The sequence below is a fragment of the Lagopus muta genome, chromosome 2, assembly GCF_023343835.1.
Source record: "Lagopus muta isolate bLagMut1 chromosome 2, bLagMut1 primary, whole genome shotgun sequence".
In the NCBI taxonomy this organism is placed as follows: domain Eukaryota; kingdom Metazoa; phylum Chordata; class Aves; order Galliformes; family Phasianidae; genus Lagopus; species Lagopus muta.
Window position 1 is genome coordinate 3582882 of NC_064434.1, and position 18923 is coordinate 3601804.

The window sequence follows — 18923 nt, forward strand, 5'->3', positions numbered from 1 at the left end:
AGACAAGGTATTTTTGTACAAAACTGGAGGCCAGGCAAAGCTGAGAGGGCTTTTACCACTGCTGCTGGTCGTGTTACACCTCCAAGTGTCCTTAAGGTGTAGAGATAAATATGCGGTGATGGCTGTGGTCCAGAGACCAAGAGTGAGCACTGACTCTGAGATATAGAATAGAATAGAATGGAATGGAATGGAATGGAATGGAATGGAATGGAATGGAATGGAATAGAATAGAATAGAATAGAATAGAATAGAATAGAATAGAATAGAATAGAATAGAATAGAATAGAATAGAATAGAATAGAATAGAATAGAGTAGAGTGGAGTAGAGTAGAGTGGAATGGAATGGAATGGAATAGTTTGAGTTGGAAGGGACCTTTTCAGGCCATCTAGCCCAACTCCCCTGAAATGAGTAGGAATATCTATATCTCAATCAAGTGCTCAGGGCTCTCTGCTGCTAGTTTCAGGTCACTTTCTTGCTGGAACTTTTCATTTGTGGGTTCAAAGGGCCTCAATATAGGACTATGATGTTTCTTAGGGGTCAGAGACAGGACTCTGAAAATCTCCTTGACATCTACTCTCTCTATCCACTTTAATACCTCCTTGATTTTCGTCTGCTGAAGTTGACCAAACACTCGAGACCATTTGAAGGCACTCATCCCTGTCATCACAGCACCTAAGAGGGTCACTTCTAGCCTTCAGCATAAAGGTCCCTGCAGAGTCACCCACTGCTAATAGCTCCTGCTCCCCTGTGCATGACTTTACTGAGAAACCAAGCCTATAACAGCAGCACCTCTCAACCCCCGCCTCAGACAGCATTCCTGCTGGGTAATGAGCCTAAACTCCAGCAGGCAGTGACCTTTGGAAAGGCCAGGATTTGCTTGCAGCAGGCTGGGCTGCATTTCTGAGGAGTCCCCTGTGCAGTTTGCACGCCCACGTCTCTGCTGGGGGCGTAAAGCGTGGTTTCAGCTGCCCTTCACCCTCACCTCTGGTCCTTCAGAGGTGCATCGTGGATAGCTTTGTGGGCGTTGGTACAAAGAGCATGTGTAAATGTTTGGCCTTGGTAAAGAACTATGGAAATACAGAGAAAAAAAAAATATGCCTGCCTCCTTCTCACAGCAAAAGAATTATTACCTCTCCACAGGCAAGTCCTGTGGATCACCTCTCTTCAGGCATTACCTACGAGGCAGAATTTTCAGCAGCCTATCCGGATCACCTGGAGTTGATTGTCAACATCTCCCCTTTGCCTTCTGATCTGGGTTTTGTTCTACGCCTAACTTCTTCACTGGGCTGGGGCAGAAGGATGCACAGAATGAGAGAATCCTAGAAAAGTTTGGGTTGGGATTGACCTTCTTACAAGGTAATATTCATAACAAAAAAAGAAAAAAGGAAAAAAGAGAAAATGTACATGAATCTTCAAACACAGAAAACTGAGAAACAGTTGCTCATCTTCCTTCTACTTCTGTGATAAGGGTGGTGAAGCACTGGCACAGGTTGCCCAGAGACCAGTGGGTGCCCCCTCCCTGCAGACAGCCAAGGTCAGGCTGGATGGGCTCTGAGCACTGATGGAGCTGTGGGTGTCCCTGCTCAGGGCAGGGAGTGGGGCAGATGGCCTTGAAGGGTTCCTTCCAACTCAACAGTTACTTGATCATTTTGTGGCATAAAGCTTTTGAAAAGGGTGTGCTGAGAGCAACACGGCCATGAGATTGGGCATCCAAAAGAAGTGTACTGGTAACATCAAGGTGCAAAGCCTGCTTTCCTTAGTGAGGGGTCAGGAAGGCAAATAGAGACACAGAGAGAAGCAGACAGAGGAGGGGAGAGCAGTCAGGAATCTGCTGAATCTTCTTAGGGCATTACACGTGATGCAGCGGTTGCTGAACTTGCCTTGTTGGGTAATGGTGTGACTAATTGCTGCTTCCCACACACTTACTTGGTTTGAGACAGTCACAAACACGTTATCTGACCTTCTAGGATGCTGTAAGGACTGCTTGGTATGATCACACTCTTAGCCTTGTGAGAAGGGGCATGGTGTCCTGATCAGGGCCACACACTCCCATTCAGTCCTGCCACTTGCATTCTAGGCAGAAATTCACATCATGCCTCCTTTACTGCAAGCATAAGGGATAAGAAGCTTCTGACACACTTCTGAGGCTTTGAAAACTCAACCAACTGTGATAGATCATGGAATGCTGTTAGAAGAACAGTTACCTTCAAAGGAATGGCCTGTGACTTGTGCCTTTCCCATTTGGACACATTCATTTCCAAAATTTACTCTTGGTCGCATCTTACTACTGACACTGGGGTCTGCCCACTGAGGGGGTTTCTGGACTTCATCTAGATCTTCTTGCAATTTATGCTGACATTCCTCCAGTTTCCAAGAAGACTTTCACTCACAAGCATATTCCGGGTGTGCACCTTGATAAAGACATGAAAAACTGCTAAGAGGAATTAAAAATCATTCTGAATGCAGTTCATAAGTCTGGTGTCACCAAAGATGTGAACATCTGGTGGGATCAATGGAATGAAGAAGTGAGACTGTCTTGACTCTTAAAAAAATGCTAAGAGAAAGATGCAACTGTGTGTGTATTTTCAGGTTTGAGAACTGCAGTGGAGACAAAGAAATTGCTTTTAGTCCTATTTACTGTTATTGTGTCCTGAAATTGTTCCAAAGAAGTACTTCTCTACTCTGGATTCCTTTATAATCCATCTCATACCACATCTGGTTTATAATCAGATTTTAAAGATATCAGTGAAGATATCTGGATAGATATCTTCTAGAAAGACATCTGGAAGTCCCTTTGCCTCCAGACTGCAGAGAAGGATGAATACCATCCTCTTTCTATCAGCAAAAATACACTGGGATCTCAATAGACTCCTCCATCCCTCTCCATCAGTAACACTGTTCAGACCCTGAGGAAAGAAGGGGCTTTAGATCTCATTACTGACAGTGTTCCTTCTGAGTTACTCTCCCTTCACAAACAGGAGGGTCTTTATCCGTAAAAGCATCCCAGAGTACAAAAATGATCACACCTTGACCGCTGGCAGGGAGGTCTGACCTTGCCCTCAGCTGCAACGCTGTACAACAGAATGGAGGGAAATGAAAACACAACTTCTGTTTCCAGGGCAGTCATGGGATCGTGCTTGAAGTGATCTTGAAGAGTAACCCAGATGCTTGTACAGGCAGAAAAAGCCTTGTTACCTGATGTATTTCAAAACTCTCTGGTATCATTTTCAGCAGACACAAGATATCCAGAACTGAGCCCAGCTCAATACTGGCAGAAGGGCTCCCAAATCTGAAAAGTTGGACTTTTATTCACGGGCTTCAAGTACACCTCTGGTTAAGCCACTTGTGTGTCAGTGTTCAGATAAATGGCTTTTTATAGTGGGATAGCAGGACTGATCATCATTTTCTGAGTCATGAATGGGAAATACCTGCTACAGGATTTTACAATTTTATAGAACAGAGGTGTGCTTTTCTGCCTCACACTTTCCCATATGATTTTGCCTCAAAGATTTCCTGTTTTATGCAAAGTGGAGAGATGTAGCTTGAAAAAAATCAAAGAGCCTTCGTACTATGAAGCAATTTTGTCACCAACAGACCTATAACTCCTTCCCTTGCATGGAAGTCACAAATCTCTACTGCCTGGTAAACTGTTCCCTTGATTAACACACAACACCAAACAGCTCTTGCCTAAATTGTGGCTCAGATCACTATTATGTTTGAGTTTATTTTTTGTTTTTTTGTTTGTTTTTTTTTTTATAAAAAGGCATCAAAAAGTCTTAAAACTTCATCCCAGTGAACGCAGCCGGCTGGTGCAATGTTTGGTTTCCTAATGGCATGTCTGCATTCGGACCATCCACACTTCAGTGCCATCTCATCTGCCTTTCCACGTTTCCCTTGGAAGGGCTGAGGACATGAAACAACGAGGTGGCGACATCTGGAGGACGGCCACCAAAGAAATCTGCTCATGCAACTCACCGGTGAGTCAACGAAAGCTTTCGGGACAGCGAGGAGGGGCCGTTAGGCTTGGGCTCCATCAGAAAAGGGAGAATGTGAGCCATAGGAAGGTGCACGCCAGGTTTTTGGCATGGAGGTGACAGCTGTGGAAACGCCTTGTCGTCCTAGGTTCATCAGATTCTCCTCGCCTCTGTCTGTGGATGTGACTCCCAGGCAATGTGAGGCTTAGTGCAGCCCCAGGGCTCCCGAAAGCTGTGATGCCCAGCTGTGGCCTGGTCTAATGTTTGGCTGTTTTCCCTTCTGTCTCCACCCTCAGGACACAGAAGAGTGTTTGAACAGCATCAAAACCTTCTCTGTTTCTCAATCTGCCCCCTCCGAGAATGGGCTGGGAGGGCTCACAAGAGGTTGGGAAGGGACACAACCAGGCAGACGACCTGAAATAACCAAAGGGATATTCCTTAACATATAACATCATGCTCAGCAAAAAAAAATGGAAAGAGATGGGGCTTAGGGGTTCAGCATCTTTTGCCTGGAGTTAGCTGGGCATCAGCCTATTTGTGGGTGGTGCTGAGAGATTGCCTTTAAAACCCTTGTTTCATTCCATGGTGTTTCTCTTCTTCTATTTCTCTTTCACTCACAATTTTTTTTCCTCGATTCACAAATTTCCTTCCTTTTACTCCTTTTCTATTCCTCCATCCCTTTAGGGGTGGTAGAGAAGTGAGTGACTGGCTGTGTGGTGCTTTGCTGCCTTCCAGAGGTAATCCATAATGCCTTTTTGAGACACTCCATCTACCAGATTCCCTTATCTGATCTTCCTCACTGACTGAAGGGCGTTTTGGTGGCTACACAACCTTTTGAAGACATTAATCCAGTACCATGTTCTGTTCAACTAACATCCAAAACTCAAGACTGCCACATTAGGTGAGCTCTTCACTTCTGTGATTATAATGGAGCGTTGGGTGAATGTTCTCTTTCCTGTGTTGTATTGTATTCCTGTATTGGATGCAGAACTGTGTGGCTTTGCTTTCTGTTCAGTGTCTGACCCATAGGCGTAGCAGCCTGTGCCTGCAAAGAGAGATTACAACCCTGGCGTGAGAGAAGTTCCTATTTTCAATTCCTCTCTACCCTTTTGCTGCCACGCTCAGTGCTCCTTTGTCTCTTTTTATTATATTCCCTGTATTTGTCTTTAAAAGTTCACCTTTGAAGAATCCTTAAAAGATTTCCACTGCTTTGAGTGAATTATAACTACGACTATGTCTTCTCACAGCTTCAGGCCTCTTCTTTTTCTAGCACTCCACTCACTCTGCCCATCTCATCAAGAAATGCATGGGGCACCAGAAAGAGAGCGAGTAGAGTCTTAAACATCCTGATGACCAGTCCTTATAGCTGGCTTCCAGTTCCTCACAGCTGAACATTTCTACAGAATCAACAGAAAGACACTGGTATAATGGAGCAAGTCCAGTGAGAGCCACAAAAGTGGTAAGGAGCTCGGGCACTTGACAGACGAGGAGAAGCAGAGACAGTGGGGTTTGCTTGGCAGAAAGAAGATAAACTGATCGAGGTTGGTGGCCCTGCATGTGGCAGGGGGGTTGGAGATTTGTGATCCATGAGGTCCCTTCCAACCCTGGCCATTCTGTGATTCTAGCTAACAGGAAAGTGGACTGAGACTTTTCTTAAAGTGCACAGTGATAAGATGAGGAGAAAGTACAAATTACAACAACAGGACAGATTGCCATTGGGTGCCAGGCCAGAGAGCACCAGTGCTGTGGTGGATAACATGCCTTGCTAAGGATCAGGAGACTGCAAGATGGACTTTTTGTAAATGTCCTTACCTGGAATCAGCTACACTTGCCCTTGTGGGTATCAGGGATGGGAGAAAAAGTACCCAAACATGACACTGGACTGAGATGATCACTGCTTCCCTTCCAAATATGGGATGAGGGAAGATGAAAGGTATCCTAACACTTTCCAAAACTGGTCCAGATGACAAGACGTCTCTGCCAGGATATATTTGCTGCCCTTTGGTGAAGCTGTGGGATCTGGAGCAGGAGGGCAAAAGAGCTGCCCTTGGGCCAGCCATCCCATCACAGCACCCCAGAGAGGAGGACGTGCTGACCCCGGTGTGATTTGAACACACAGCCTTCTGATCTGGAGTCAGACGCGCTACCATTGCGCCACGAGGTCAGGGATGAAGGATGCTCTTTTCATCCCAGGGCCCATGCGGATCCATTCGCATCTCAGCTCCATCCTGCCCTGTGCTTCCACCGTTCTGTCTGAGCACCATGCTACAGTGACTTGGCCCTTCCTCTCCAAGCGGTGTCCCTGTCCCCTCCACCTCCCACGGCCCTAATTCAGGCAGGATTGCACACCATGGGGGTGAACACCTTGGGTTGGATATGGGCGCCACCATGACCACAGGCCGCACCAGGCACGTTGCAGCCCATCACCCTGACCTCGTGGCGCAAGGGCAGCGCGTCTGACTCCAGATCAGAAGGTTATGTGTTCAAATCACATCGGGGTCACACGTGGGGCAATACTGCACATCCTCTCTCCCGCCTCTGCTTTTCTGACCCGAGACAAAGGACCATCGTTTACCGTGGCTTTCAGCTGACCTCCACAGGATCTCCCAGAACCCCCTATGGGGCTCAATCACAAGGCAGCTGGCAAAGTGGCTGGATGACTGTTGGTGGGCTGTGGACAGTGGTCATAAGTCCAGTTGATGTTTCTCACCCCTTGGTATTGCTTTGGATGTTGCTGAAGGTCTGCGTGATGGGCACAGAGGATGTTTTACAGAATGAAGGATACAAGAAGCCCACTGGGAGGCACCAGGCTGCTGAGGGGCCAGTGGCACAAAGGACAATGGCCTGTGCTTGTCACACAGCTGGGCACCCCAACGGCAGCAGAGCTGGAGCCCAGATCACCACGACAAATGACCACACCTTTATCACTAATAGAGAGGTTTGACCTCGCCCTCATGTACCTTCAGCCAGCAGAATGGAGGGCAATGAAAACAAAACTTCAGCTTCCAGTGCAGTCATGGGATCACGCTAGATGTGAACACATCCCCATGATCCAGCAGTGGCCCAGATGCTTGTATAGACAGAAAAAAAATCCTCATTTCCCGACAGCATGGTCAGGACAAGCACAGTTGGGATCATCATTGTTCCTTATCTACATCCCACCCAATGCCATGCAGTGATGGAAGCCCCCAGGGCTCACAGGGGGCCAGGGCCAGTGGCGCAATGGATAACGCGCCTGACTACGGATCAGGAGATTGCAGGTTCGACTCCTGCCTGGCTCGACACTTTTAATCTTCTCGGGGCACCTGCTTGTTCTCTCCACAAAGGTCTTGCTGCAGTGCTGCGTGGGATTTTTCCATCCCAGCTGAACGATGCTACATTTTCTTTTGCTGAACTCCAGGTCACTCTGAACGGTGTTTGACCCCACTGGTGTCATTTGTGGACTCAGGTTTCACCCCATCCTATCACTGAGTAATTTAGTGAAGATGTCTAACAGCAATATCATTAACATTGACCTCTGATGTGCACCTGCCCCGTTACACTTCCATGCAAGAACCGCCCCAGGTAGGTCCAGGTTCCTCAGCTGTAAAGGTTTGCCAGAACGCCCCCCCAAATGCAGGGAGACCATCAGAAAAGCAGAGGCAAAAGAACTGAGCAGAGTTTTGCCCCACGTGTGACCCCGATGTGATTTGAACACATAACCTTCTGATCTGGAGTCAGACGCGCTGCCCTTGCGCCACGAGGTCAGGGTGGTGGGCTGAGTTCATGGCTAATATCTGTTGTGGCTCATGGTCATGATGGTGCACATCTTCTCCAAGGCGACCAGTGGTGGAGTGCCCATGCATCCCTGCAGAAAGGTGCTTCTGCCCTTGTGTCTCTGATTGATCTTGTGCTCTCCTGTGAAGTCCAAATTGCTAGAAGAAGCTTGCATGGTAATCAAAGGGAGGACTCTGATACACCTGTGAGATGCATCTCTCTATGCAAGTCTTCTGGGAGCTGTGGTGTGGACTGAGTTCATGGTTCTCCGTTCTTCGTGCTACCATTTCCCTTGTCTGCTGAATGCCAGCAGGTGAGCTGGTGTTACAGCATCTTACCTTGCTCATCTGTTCCATAACAGGCTACACTGGGGCTGGTACACCTACCAGGTGTCAGAAAGGAGGTGAAACCTCCCTTCTTCCTCCCCAGTGCCATGCCCATGCCAGAGGAAGAATGTGCTGGGGGCCATGTAGGCTCCAGGCTGGAAGGAGGCTGGGGCGAACGGTGCAATGGGCAACACAGCTGACCTCGAGGCTGGCTCTTTCCTGATTTGGTGTAATCCTGCCCAAACCTGACTGTAGTGAGAGAGATGGGGTTCAGGCTGCCCTGGGGTTTCTCTTGAAGTGGTGGGCTTCTAGGCTTGGGCTTTTCCCTGCCTCTGGCTTGTTTTCTTTCTTTGTCATGTATTCCACCAAGGAAAACATCTTTATCAGAAATTCATTGGGCAATTACAGAATCACAGAATCACAGAATTGTAGGGGTTGGAAGGGACCTCTAGAGATCATCGAGTCCAACCCCCTGCCAAAGCAGGTTCCCTAAACCAGGTCGCAAACCAATTGTCTCAAATACAGCTGGTGCTACATCTCTCTCACGAATGCTATCTGGATAGCATCACCTCCATCCTTCCCATTCCCATTCCCTCTTTCTTTCAAAGAGTGATGTTTCCCACTCCTTTCCATCCCACTTTTGCTTCGTTGCACTTCCATCTCACCCCACATCATTTCTCATTGCTCTCGTTTGGCTTAGTGTCAAATAATAGTGCCATCATCCTGTAACTGTTCTCTGACTATAGAAGACACTGATGAGAGTGAAGCACTGCAGGGCTGGGATCTGCTTTAGAAATGTGCCTAGGAGGAAGGTGCATACCTGTGCACCAGGCAGCAGAGCTCCCAATAGCACCACAGTTACAGATTTCCTACAATTGCATGTTAGATAAAGTTTATATAAAGTTACAAGAAAGTTCACATTACAGTTATATACTTATCCTGAATGCAGGGAGTTCACTCCCTAGAGCTCAGTGTCAGAAAGCAAACATCTTCCCTGCTCTCCAGACCCTTTAAAAGTCATCACACGCCTTCTCTTGAATTAGCAATGCTGAAGATGGAGAAAAGAGGCTTTGCCAGCCTTTCCCACCTAGCCATTCCCACCAGAGGGAGCCAGGAGCTCGTGGGCTCGCAAGCTGCAGAGGATACGCTGTGCTGAGTGATCAGTCATCCCTAGGCCATGCTGCAAATCCCTCCACACAGGGCTGTGTTCGTGTGTTAGACTCCTGACACAACACTGGGGGCATAACACGTCTTGAAGAGATGCAGGAGGTATTTTTGGATACTTGACCTTACCAGCTTCATATTTAAATAGAATACACTGATGTAGGCGTGATATTGATATGACAGAGTACCAACTTTTTCAGATTTATCACAAGAATATCCAGCTTCCCACTCAACACCCTTAAAAATCCCTTAAAACATTACAAACAAGGTCACCTTATCAGATAGTTTGAGAAGTATTTAACCTCAGCTGCAGCCAAATTCTGCTTGTTTACACTGCTAGAATGCAAACCTTTATTAGCAGCTGGGGAAAGCAGCTGGTTCCCAAAATTGTAGTGTCCCAGGCTTCTTCAGAACTATCCCATAGCCACTGAATTTAAGCTTAAAACAAATGAGAAATCCTCCCATCTCATGCTTCCTCCCCTTCCTCACACTTCCAAATGCTGTGAATGTCCATGGGATAATACACAATTTTCTGAATTTGTCTAGAGGACATTGAATGACATTTCATTCAAGGGTAGAAGCTTCTCCCTCATTACTGACTGCCTTCTTCTTCAGCATATCCTTTTTCCAGGACTTGCACCCACCCGGCAGGCACTTCTCAGGAGCCACCATGGTGATTTCATAAGCAGAGGTGCCTGGTGGAGGTGCCTGTGGCTGGCAAGGCTGGGCAGTTGGCTGCAGCACTGGAGCACTTTCCCACAGTAAACCTCCTGCAGCTTTAGGAGAACTCATTCCATTGGGTGTCACTGTTCTCATCTCGTAACAATAATAATAATCACAGTCACAGAACCATAGAGCCATTCAGGTTGGAAAAGTCCTCTAAGATCACCCAGCTCAACCTCACCCACCCCCACCGTGCCCACTGCCCACGTCCCTCAGTGCCACATCACCCATTGAACCCCACCACCTCCCTGGGCAGCTGTGCCACGGCACCGCTGCTCTTTATGAGAAGAAATTGTTCCTAGTATCCAACCTGAAACTCTCCTGGGAAGTTGATGGGTACTGATCACTGATACACAGTTCTTCCCTGCCAATTGCACCAGAGATGAAGGCAGCTTCTGGGAACAACTATAAATACATACTTAGTGCTTCCCATGCTCCCATCAGAAGTGATTTTGCATATAAGTTTGGGGGTTGATGCAGTATGTTTTTCTGCCTGTGGCCTTTATAGATTTAGCTGAGGTGACTGGGAGAGGTGAGCAGGGATGCTGTTACATGGGCTGTTTGCATTGGTGTGGAAAGTTAGATTAGCAAGAGCAGCTCCACAGCAGAATGATCACTGAAGGGCTTATCTGTGTTCCCCAGATTAAGAAAAAGGAACAAGCCTTTACCAAAGACTGCTTATCTCACATAGCACAGACACATACCTGAGGGCTGGGTTGAAGTCTGTGTCTCTGTTGACTCCAAGGAAAACAAGATGATGCTAAATTAGACAGCTGGGCTGAGTTTCACTGTACTGCCTTTGGAGGCTGACAGCACAGAAGCCTTCATTTGAACCACCGTTCTGCATTCCCCTTTATAGTTAGTGCAGAGGTGCAAGCACTGGGTGTATGTGTCTGTACAAATGTCTTTCCTACCTGGAACAAAGTGGGAGAAGAGGAAAGCAACAAGCAGTGAAAGTTCCTGAGGGCAGAGGCACCAAGGATTATAGAATCATAGAATCATTAAGGTTGGAAAAGGCCAATAAAGCCATCTAGCCCAACTGCCAACCCATCAGTGAATGAGAACAGAGGATTCAGTGTTTACACGGTCTTGGGGACCAAGGAGGACTAGAAACCGTTTTCACAGTGTAAGCTGTGGTCAAAGCTGTTACAAACACCTCCATACATCACTTCCCCTGCACACAGTCGCAATTTGTCACCTCTGAGTCTGGGCAGCTGATGTGTACAAGCAACAGGGACTATGGAGAGAAACCTTTACCAAAATGAATTTCATCCAAAATCAAAGCACGGTTCATTTGTTTTCCCTAGGGTGACATTTATGGTCATAATTTGAAAGGGATCACGACTGTAGCAAATCTTACAGTCTGACAGTGAGAGCATTCACGTGCAAAGGCTGGAAATGATAGGGAAGGATTCTGAATGCTAGGTTATTGGAAAAGCACTCCTCTTCCAGCAGGTTATTAACACACCCAAGGTACAAGTATTAGAAAGCTGAGTTCCTGCTTTAGTCTGATGAAGAACTAAGTTGGATCTTGTCTGAGAGCTGAGATATTCCCCTTGGCTTCAGCTGGAGCTTGGGAGAGTTGTCATTTCCCTGTCAGTGCCTTCGTTTCCTTCTTTTCTCTGGAATGTATGAAAATGGAGATAGACAGTGCTCCTGTCGCATGGCTGCCTGGCAGACACAATGGCACCTGCAAATCTGGAAGGAAAAGCCAACAAAGGAACCAGAAAGGCAGAAAACAATGCACATGGGCTGGGGGGAACGTTTATAATGTTGGCACCGAGGTCACTGGGTCGGAACAACATCAATAAATACAGAAACAGGCTCGAATAAGTGACAGTTTTAATATATTATTGGCAGAATGACTCGAGTTCTGTAGGGATGGATTCTCAAGAAAGCTGTCATGAATCACTTGTTCTATGCTCTTTGCACACCTGTGAAACTAGGAGTGCTGCTCTCTAAGTCTGCAAATGGATGATCTGCCCCTCATGTGCCTCCCTGATGCTGCCATAGGACCTGCGATGCATTGCTGGGTCTCCAAAGAAAGAAATCAGGAGTAGTGGGCATCCCATCTGCAGACAAAGGAAATAGAGGACTCCATTCTGTCTTGTGAAAGGTGTTTTGGAAAACAACCCCCATTTCGTTTGTCAACAGAGAAGTAGAAAGTGACAACATTTATTGGAGCAGAGTGGGCAAGCTTGTTTCTAGCTTATGAGCATCCCTAAAGTGTTTGGTTCTGTTGAAGAGAACACCATGGGTATCCAGGTGTTGAACAGTGGCTTCAGGCAGCAGCCGTAGGAACCTGCAACACTAATCTATTCTTTAATCTGATTTATTCTTTAATCTAGTCTTTATTTGTAAGTAGCTGATGCTATTTTGGAATGCTATTCCTTACCTGGTGTAGGGAACCTGCTTTGGCAGGGGGTTGGACTCGATGATCTCTGGAGGTCCCTTCCAACCCCTACAGTTCTGTGATTCTGTGATTCTGTGATTTTAATAATACAGTAAGCTCCATGAAAACCAAGACCTGGCACCCAGAGCATGAACCAATCCAGTTGGCTGCATACTGCTGTAATGCCTTGTTCTTGGAGAAAGGTTCTGCCATTTGAGGACTTGAGGTGTGGGACAACAGTGGTGCACACTGAGTCTATTCTGGAAGACCTTCCAGCAATTTCCACATGAGTGACAAAACCAAATGAGCTTTCCCCAGAATTCCAGGTGGGTGCGTTTCAACTGACACATGGGTTTTCCATGAGATGTACAACACATTCAGATCAAAACTACATGAGAAGAATAGTAAGATCAATCTTCACTTCTGAGGGAGAAGTTCTTCCTGGTACTTTCATATTCTGATGTTCAGATGCTTGCTCTGTGTGACGTGTGAGTGGAGGTGGCAATGACCAGTGATCTGTGCTGGCTTGACCTCACCAAGTTAAATAACCATCTGCATGTTTTCCAAAATGTTTGAAAGCAAAATGAGCCAGTGCAGGATCCAGGAGACGTAGCCTGTGGCAATGTCTGTCCTTCCAGCTGCAGCCTGGAGATCACTGTCTGAGGTGGATTTGGTTTGCCAGGTAGGAAGCATCCTCCACGAGGGTGGAGGAGCTACAGGGTATGGGATTTGGGCCTGGTTGTGGTGGTGTAAGGGATGAATGAGAAGGATGATACTCTATGACACTCCTGACAGCCCATCATCATTTTTCCCCCAGAGGGTGGTGAGGCACTGGAACAGGTTGCCCAAGGAGGCTGTGGATGCCCCATCCCTGCAGGCATTCAAGGCCAGGCTGGATGTGGCTCTGGGCAGCCTGGGCTGCTGGTTGGTGACCTGCACACAGCAGGGGGTTGGAACTGGATGAACATTTGTGGCCCTTTTCAACCCAGGCCATTCCATGCTTCTAGGTTCTACGATCATGTACGTGACTCTATTTACCTCCCTTGTCATCTGCCACTGTGAGGTGAAGAGGGCTTTCCAGGGTCCCCAGGCTGACTGAGGTTATTAGCAGGGCAATTAGCAGCAATTATGGATTTTTGCAGGGCCACGTAGCCCGCTCCTCCTGGTGAAAAGTGAGTTTATGGCAACTTCATGGGGCTAATTTTATGGAAATTTTGTGTGATTTTCATGTTGCTTTTACAAACACAGGGCCCATGCCTTGCTCTCCCCAGCAATCCTCATATGGCTAAGCTTGGTGCTAGTAGGGGATAGTGAAGTACCTGGAGTATTCCATGAGAAAAGACATCATGGTGTGCTCCAGAAGAGGCTAAAACTACATACAAAATTAAGAGAAGAGAGTTTTCAATCCATCTGTCCTATCGCTGTCCATAACATCCATGGGCCTCAGGTCATTAGCCATCCTACAGTGGTCCCAGGGTCCTTTCTTAGTTGAGAAATAATAATCAGCAGCTTGTTCAAAGTTTTCAACAGTTTGTCCCCAAAGTTCTGAGAGAAAACTACAAATTACTCACAGACATTTGTTATATTTGTTAAACAGTTCTGGAAATATATATATATATATATTATTTCCTTTATGTCCTGCAGAGTGGAGAAATTTTGATATTAAGAGAAATAAATTCTTTTTTTTTCTCCCAGTGACAAATCCATAGCAACAAGTTGGGGAAGTCCCAGCTCACTTCGGTCCAAACTCAACCCATTTCTGTTTTCCAGGTCAATGAGTCATGAAATATGACTGAAATATGCACGAAACTCCATCTGTATCTTACTTGAACATTACTTGTACATTACTCGTACATGACTTGCAGGCAGCCTGGCCATTAACTCATTCATCTGATAACATTTCATACCTACCCCCTTTTGTCGCAGTACACGATGTTTGCCATGTGCAGGCTGCAAGAATGTCTATGATGCTCTCCAATGTGCACACAGGCCCAGGTGCTTGCAGAATCTACTGCCCTGTAAATGATGACTGGGGTGGGGGATGCCTCTTTAATGCATGCAAATGCTGTAAGAAATACAGAGCAATAGCGTTTGTTCCCAAACAGTAAAGAAATGAAAAAGGATCTGCATTCTAAGCACCAAACCATTTCTGTTTTCCTCTTAGGCTCTTTCATGATTCCTCAATAAAAGAATTATTCTTCCGTATCTGACTCCTGGTGTTCATCCATTTAGTTTGGGTTGCTTCTATGGGGGTCTGAGGAGAAAAAATCCCACTTTATCAACTGCAGATACAGCAAATAAAGAAATTCTGACAAGGGGAACACTTTCTATTCAAGGAAAGGAGTGTAACAAGAGCTGAGTGTTAAAATCCACGTTGATTCAAATACTGGAAGTGAGGTACCAAGCACAATAATTAGGGGTAGGCTTGCTCTTCACAAATAAATGTGTTTTTTGTTACACCAGAGCAAGGTGTGGACGCAGCTTACATTAGCTGAAATTACACTGCTGTAGCAGTTGGTAGAGCAGAAAGATTTTTCAGTGCTGTTTCGTGTGATGCTGTTGGATAAGAAGGCATTAATACTTTATTTTTTTCTTTTCTGACAGCTCTGTAGCTAGGATATGGGATCCCTATGTCATCTTTGAAGAACAGCAGATACTCTTAGTTCTGTATTTGACCAGCTAAGTGTACAGGTAGCTATAGCACAAACTGCTGTAAACATGGCCCCTAAGCTCCCAGTGTAGCCAATCATGTAATTTCAGTCCTAGAAGCACTAATTAAACATTTGACTGATATGTAGACACACCCATTGTAGACTCCTACGTCTTGGTGTCTGAGTTTGTCTGAGCCTTGCACTGACCAGCACCACTGGGCTTCGATCGACTGACCACACGCAGGTGTCCAGGGCCACAGGAATGGCATTGGGTTGTAGTTATGTGCAGGTTGGCCCCAAGGTCCTATGTCTCCTGTAAGATGACTTGGAAACTCCAGAGCATCACAGAGGAGTTAGGCCTATATGTTTGGGCAACTGAATGAAGTCCACAGTAGCCTACCCTAGGGAACCTGCTTTAGTGGGGGGTTGGACTAGGTGATCTCCAGAGGTCCCTTCCAACCCCTGTGATTCTGTGATTTTATCAACCAACCAATGCCTTCAGAGAGAAATCTGGTTGTTTAGTTTGTTCACGCACCAATAAATGAAGACAGCAAACACTGCAGCAGCACCTTGGGCCCTCTCTTATGCTCAGCATCACCAACAACCCAATGTCATTCCCAGACGCTTTCTCCCCTACCGAAACAACGGCTCATTTTCTCCACGTGGCCCATTAGCAATTAACAAATTGAAGTTCAGTAACGAGGCTCTTGGGTTGGGTCGGTTTTGAGAAGCAGCCCTCCTGGAGGCATGGTGAGGAGGTACAGTTACCTCTGTGCTGGCTTTTGTGACCCTCTGTCATTGTTCAGGCTTAGCCGTGTGCAGCGGTCAAGCTGTACTCGTTACTCCATGGCCTGCCTTCCACATTCCCCACTGCCAAAGTTCCCTGGACAGCCTGGTTTGTTCCCAAAGCTCTATAAAAACAAGAGTGCTCCTTGCTCCCTTGTTCCAGGTTTCTGGTGTTGTCACCCTGTCTCCACGCTGCGGCTGAGATCTTCTACCATGAATCTCCTCTCCTGCCTCATGGCTCTGCTCCTCTTCCTCCTCCAGGCTCTTCCAGGTAAGGAGCAACACCCATGCTAGGGTCTGCCTGTATGAAACAGTGAATCTTGTTGCATAGAGGGCACAAGTTGTGTAATGGTACAGACTGTATTTCCCTGTGTTAATCAGCTCCTTTCATTAGCGGTGATTCCTTAGTCCAGAAACTGAAGTGAAAAATGACCAGCCCCAAATGACCAGTCGTCAAGCAGAGCATTCCTAGAGATGCCACTACAACATGCTGGTCTCCTTCAAACTCTGTGAAGTTTTTTTATTCCATTGTGTGGCAGTGCTACAAGAAGGCACCATGGAAATGCTTCTTCATAACCCAGGTCACCAGTCTTTTCACTGGGGAACTGTAGCAGAGGAGTAGAGGTACTCCCTTGCATTACTCAAGCTGAACTGCCCCAGTGAAGTTTACTTAAGCTCTCCAAATATGCTGACACCCTTCCCCAGACCTTCAATTGCATTCATTTACTGATTGTGCTTTTAGCCTAACTTTTCTCCATGCCTCATGAAGCTCCCCATCTTAGGATAAGGCTTTCAAAAAGGAAGAAATCAGATAAATATTTTCTCAGTGGTTAACTGGACCAGATCCCAACATTTAATTTTGGTGAAGTTACAGGGACAGCTCAGGGCATGCAAGCACATTGCTCTCCCTCCCATGACCAGCCTGCAGCATTGCAGCCCTGGAACTTATGGTGATGTGCATGATGTGCAGAGAGTAGGATATGTTCAGAAACTCAACAGGCGTTGTTTTTCTCCAGTTGTACAAAGTCCTTCTTTGGAGTCCTGCGAGGTCCATGAGCATTCTCAAAACTTTTGGACAAACTGTCTTGTGCTTTGGGGGGTCTTTGTGTCACACCCCTAATAGGGGCCCACGGGGTTTCAGCAGGAGGAAGATCATGAGACATGGACTGATCCTGCAGCACAACTGGGAATCCAATTCTTCCTGTAGGTCTCAGCTTGCCCAGAGACACCTCACGTTGTGTTGGCTACCACGGGTACTGCATCCGTTCCAAAGTCTGCCCCAAACCATTTGCTGCATTTGGAACTTGCTCTTGGCGTCAGAAAACCTGCTGTGTAGGTATGTGTGGGAACCCAGGCAAGCAATGTCTGGAGGGGAGAATATTGAAGTCAGCAAAACAATCTCCCTGTGTCCCCAAATGGTCCAAGACCTCTCCTTTCATCTACACAGGTGGATCTGGCTGTCCCTGTGCTAAGGGCAGCGTGGAGCCCAACAACATGGTTGCTATATCATGTTAGCATAAAGCCCAGTGTTCTGTTTCCCACAGAGCAGCGATTTGGTGAAAGAACACAAAAATTGTGCCCCCCACAGAATATGCTTTCATCCATATTTATTCCCAGTATCCTCTGTCTGCTGGAGGACTGCTGAGTGCATCCACTGTGATATGTTTAACAGGCACCACTTCACTTCCTTCCAGTCCTTGATGGACCTGCTTCCTTTTGGAGCTCCTCAACAATCAGTTAATGCCTGTATATCTGCACACGATTAATAGCCAGGTGTGCTAATCTGAGCCAAAGTTCATCCAGCATCCTGTATCTGACCTCAGCCAGAATCAGATGCTTCTGTACAGCCTGTGTATGTGAAATGGATATCATGAACTCCACAACAATATAATTACCATTTCTCAGATACTCTCTTGGCTTTCATGAATTGGCAGCTTTTAGATCTAGATATCCTTGTGTGTAAAAGTCCTCACTGATTTTTCCCCCCTGAAATTTGGTATTTCTTCTCTATCTCTGAAAAGCACTTGTCTCATTTCATTCTGTGCAGCAGTTGAAACGAATGGTCCTTGTGCAGCCATCTTCATAGCTATATAATATCCCTCCTTCAGTTTCCTTTTCAAGGTGATGTGTCACAAATTCCTCCTCTTACAGAAGTGCTCCAAATAACCCCATATTGCTTCTTCATGCCTTTGCTTTTGAGGACTATGAACCCTTCACAATACTTTCTGTATAGGTGTGTACCAGTGATTCAGACGGTGGTGTAATTATGTTTCCTGTTTTAACTTCAACCCTTTCCATTTCAGACACTACATCAGACTTCCATAATTGTCAAGAGGAGGGAGGCCATTGTGTATCTCCAAAAATCAGATGTCTGCAAGAACAGCTGGGACTTTGCCCTCTAAAAAAATGGAAGTGCTGCAAAGAAATATAATGCAGACCTTGCAGAATTGCAGAATGCCACAGAAATGCACGGGCAAGAAAACAAAGAAGCTTTCTTGCAGTGTTGCAGAGAAGCTGCCCGACTTTCTCAACATAGCAAGTTTGCAATTCATTAGAGGTGACATGCTTTTTTAATCTACACAACAAAGGCAATAAACATTAAATTAGCACTGTAACAGTCCCATATATACACAGGGAGAGGCAGAAGGTCTCACAGGCACACATAGAAATGCACAGAAACACTGCTGTTAAACCCTTGGAAAACACATCCCCTCCCACTCCAAACTTCACCTCCCTCTTCTGTCTGTCCCATCAGGTGGTCTGTCCTGGTTGGAGATCTCCAGCTGATGTCTTCCTTCGAGACACACTCTTTGCTCTCAGTGCTCATGCTCTAAGGCTAATCTTGGGAAACGCTGTGCCCCCCCTTCCTGAGCCCTTTGCCACAAAAGAGTGAGTTGTGGGGAATCTCAGCACCTCTCAGAAGGTCACCTACGTCAGCAGGTGTGCATGCAAAGAGCCAACGTGTTTGTGGCTGTCACAGCCTGGTGTGCGGAGCTGTGAGGGCAGATGAAAACTCGATCTTCTTTATATTATTTATTGGCACTATCTTATCATGTTCATTCATCTTTGTAGATGGAACTATTGTTTAGAAAATTCTGTAAGATCGTTCCATCTTAATTCCAAAGCAAAGCCTCTGTGCTTAGTGCTGCG

At 46.4% G+C, this 18923-nt stretch overlaps 1 protein-coding gene and 4 non-coding genes across 5 annotated transcripts; 3 read left to right on the forward strand and 2 right to left on the reverse strand.

Annotated features, from left to right (window-relative positions):
* Nucleotides 1–6067: 6067 nt before the first annotated feature.
* On the reverse strand, nt 6068–6139 carry TRNAW-CCA (transfer RNA tryptophan (anticodon CCA)). The gene has a single exon. It is a non-coding gene; the product is annotated as a tRNA-Trp (tRNA).
* A 266-nt stretch (nt 6140–6405) lies between these two features.
* On the forward strand, nt 6406–6477 carry TRNAW-CCA (transfer RNA tryptophan (anticodon CCA)). The gene has a single exon. It is a non-coding gene; the product is annotated as a tRNA-Trp (tRNA).
* Nucleotides 6478–7183: 706 nt separating this feature from the next.
* TRNAR-ACG (transfer RNA arginine (anticodon ACG)) lies at nt 7184–7256 on the forward strand. The gene has a single exon. It is a non-coding gene; the product is annotated as a tRNA-Arg (tRNA).
* Nucleotides 7257–7649: 393 nt separating this feature from the next.
* Nucleotides 7650–7721, reverse strand: TRNAW-CCA (transfer RNA tryptophan (anticodon CCA)). Its single transcript has one exon. It is a non-coding gene; the product is annotated as a tRNA-Trp (tRNA).
* An 8265-nt stretch (nt 7722–15986) lies between these two features.
* On the forward strand, nt 15987–18204 carry LOC125689829 (gallinacin-11). The gene is made up of 3 exons (XM_048937505.1): nt 15987–16044; nt 16981–17109; nt 18077–18204. Exons 1-3 carry the CDS (start codon nt 15987–15989, stop codon nt 18202–18204), a joined length of 315 nt encoding a protein of 104 aa, XP_048793462.1.
* Nucleotides 18205–18923: the final 719 nt, after the last annotated feature.

Bases quoted from the DNA above. Each gene is read 5' to 3' on its own strand.
- LOC125689829 (XM_048937505.1), top strand. From the start codon at position 15,987: ATGAATCTCCTCTCCTGCCTCATGGCTCTGCTCCTCTTCCTCCTCCAG. The intron at 16,045-16,980 runs GTAAGGAGCAAC...TTCTTCCTGTAG, and splicing joins CCTCCTCCAGGCTCTTCCAG to GTCTCAGCTTGCCCAGAGAC. The intron at 17,110-18,076 runs GTATGTGTGGGA...TTTCCATTTCAG, and splicing joins TCAGAAAACCTGCTGTGTAG to ACACTACATCAGACTTCCAT.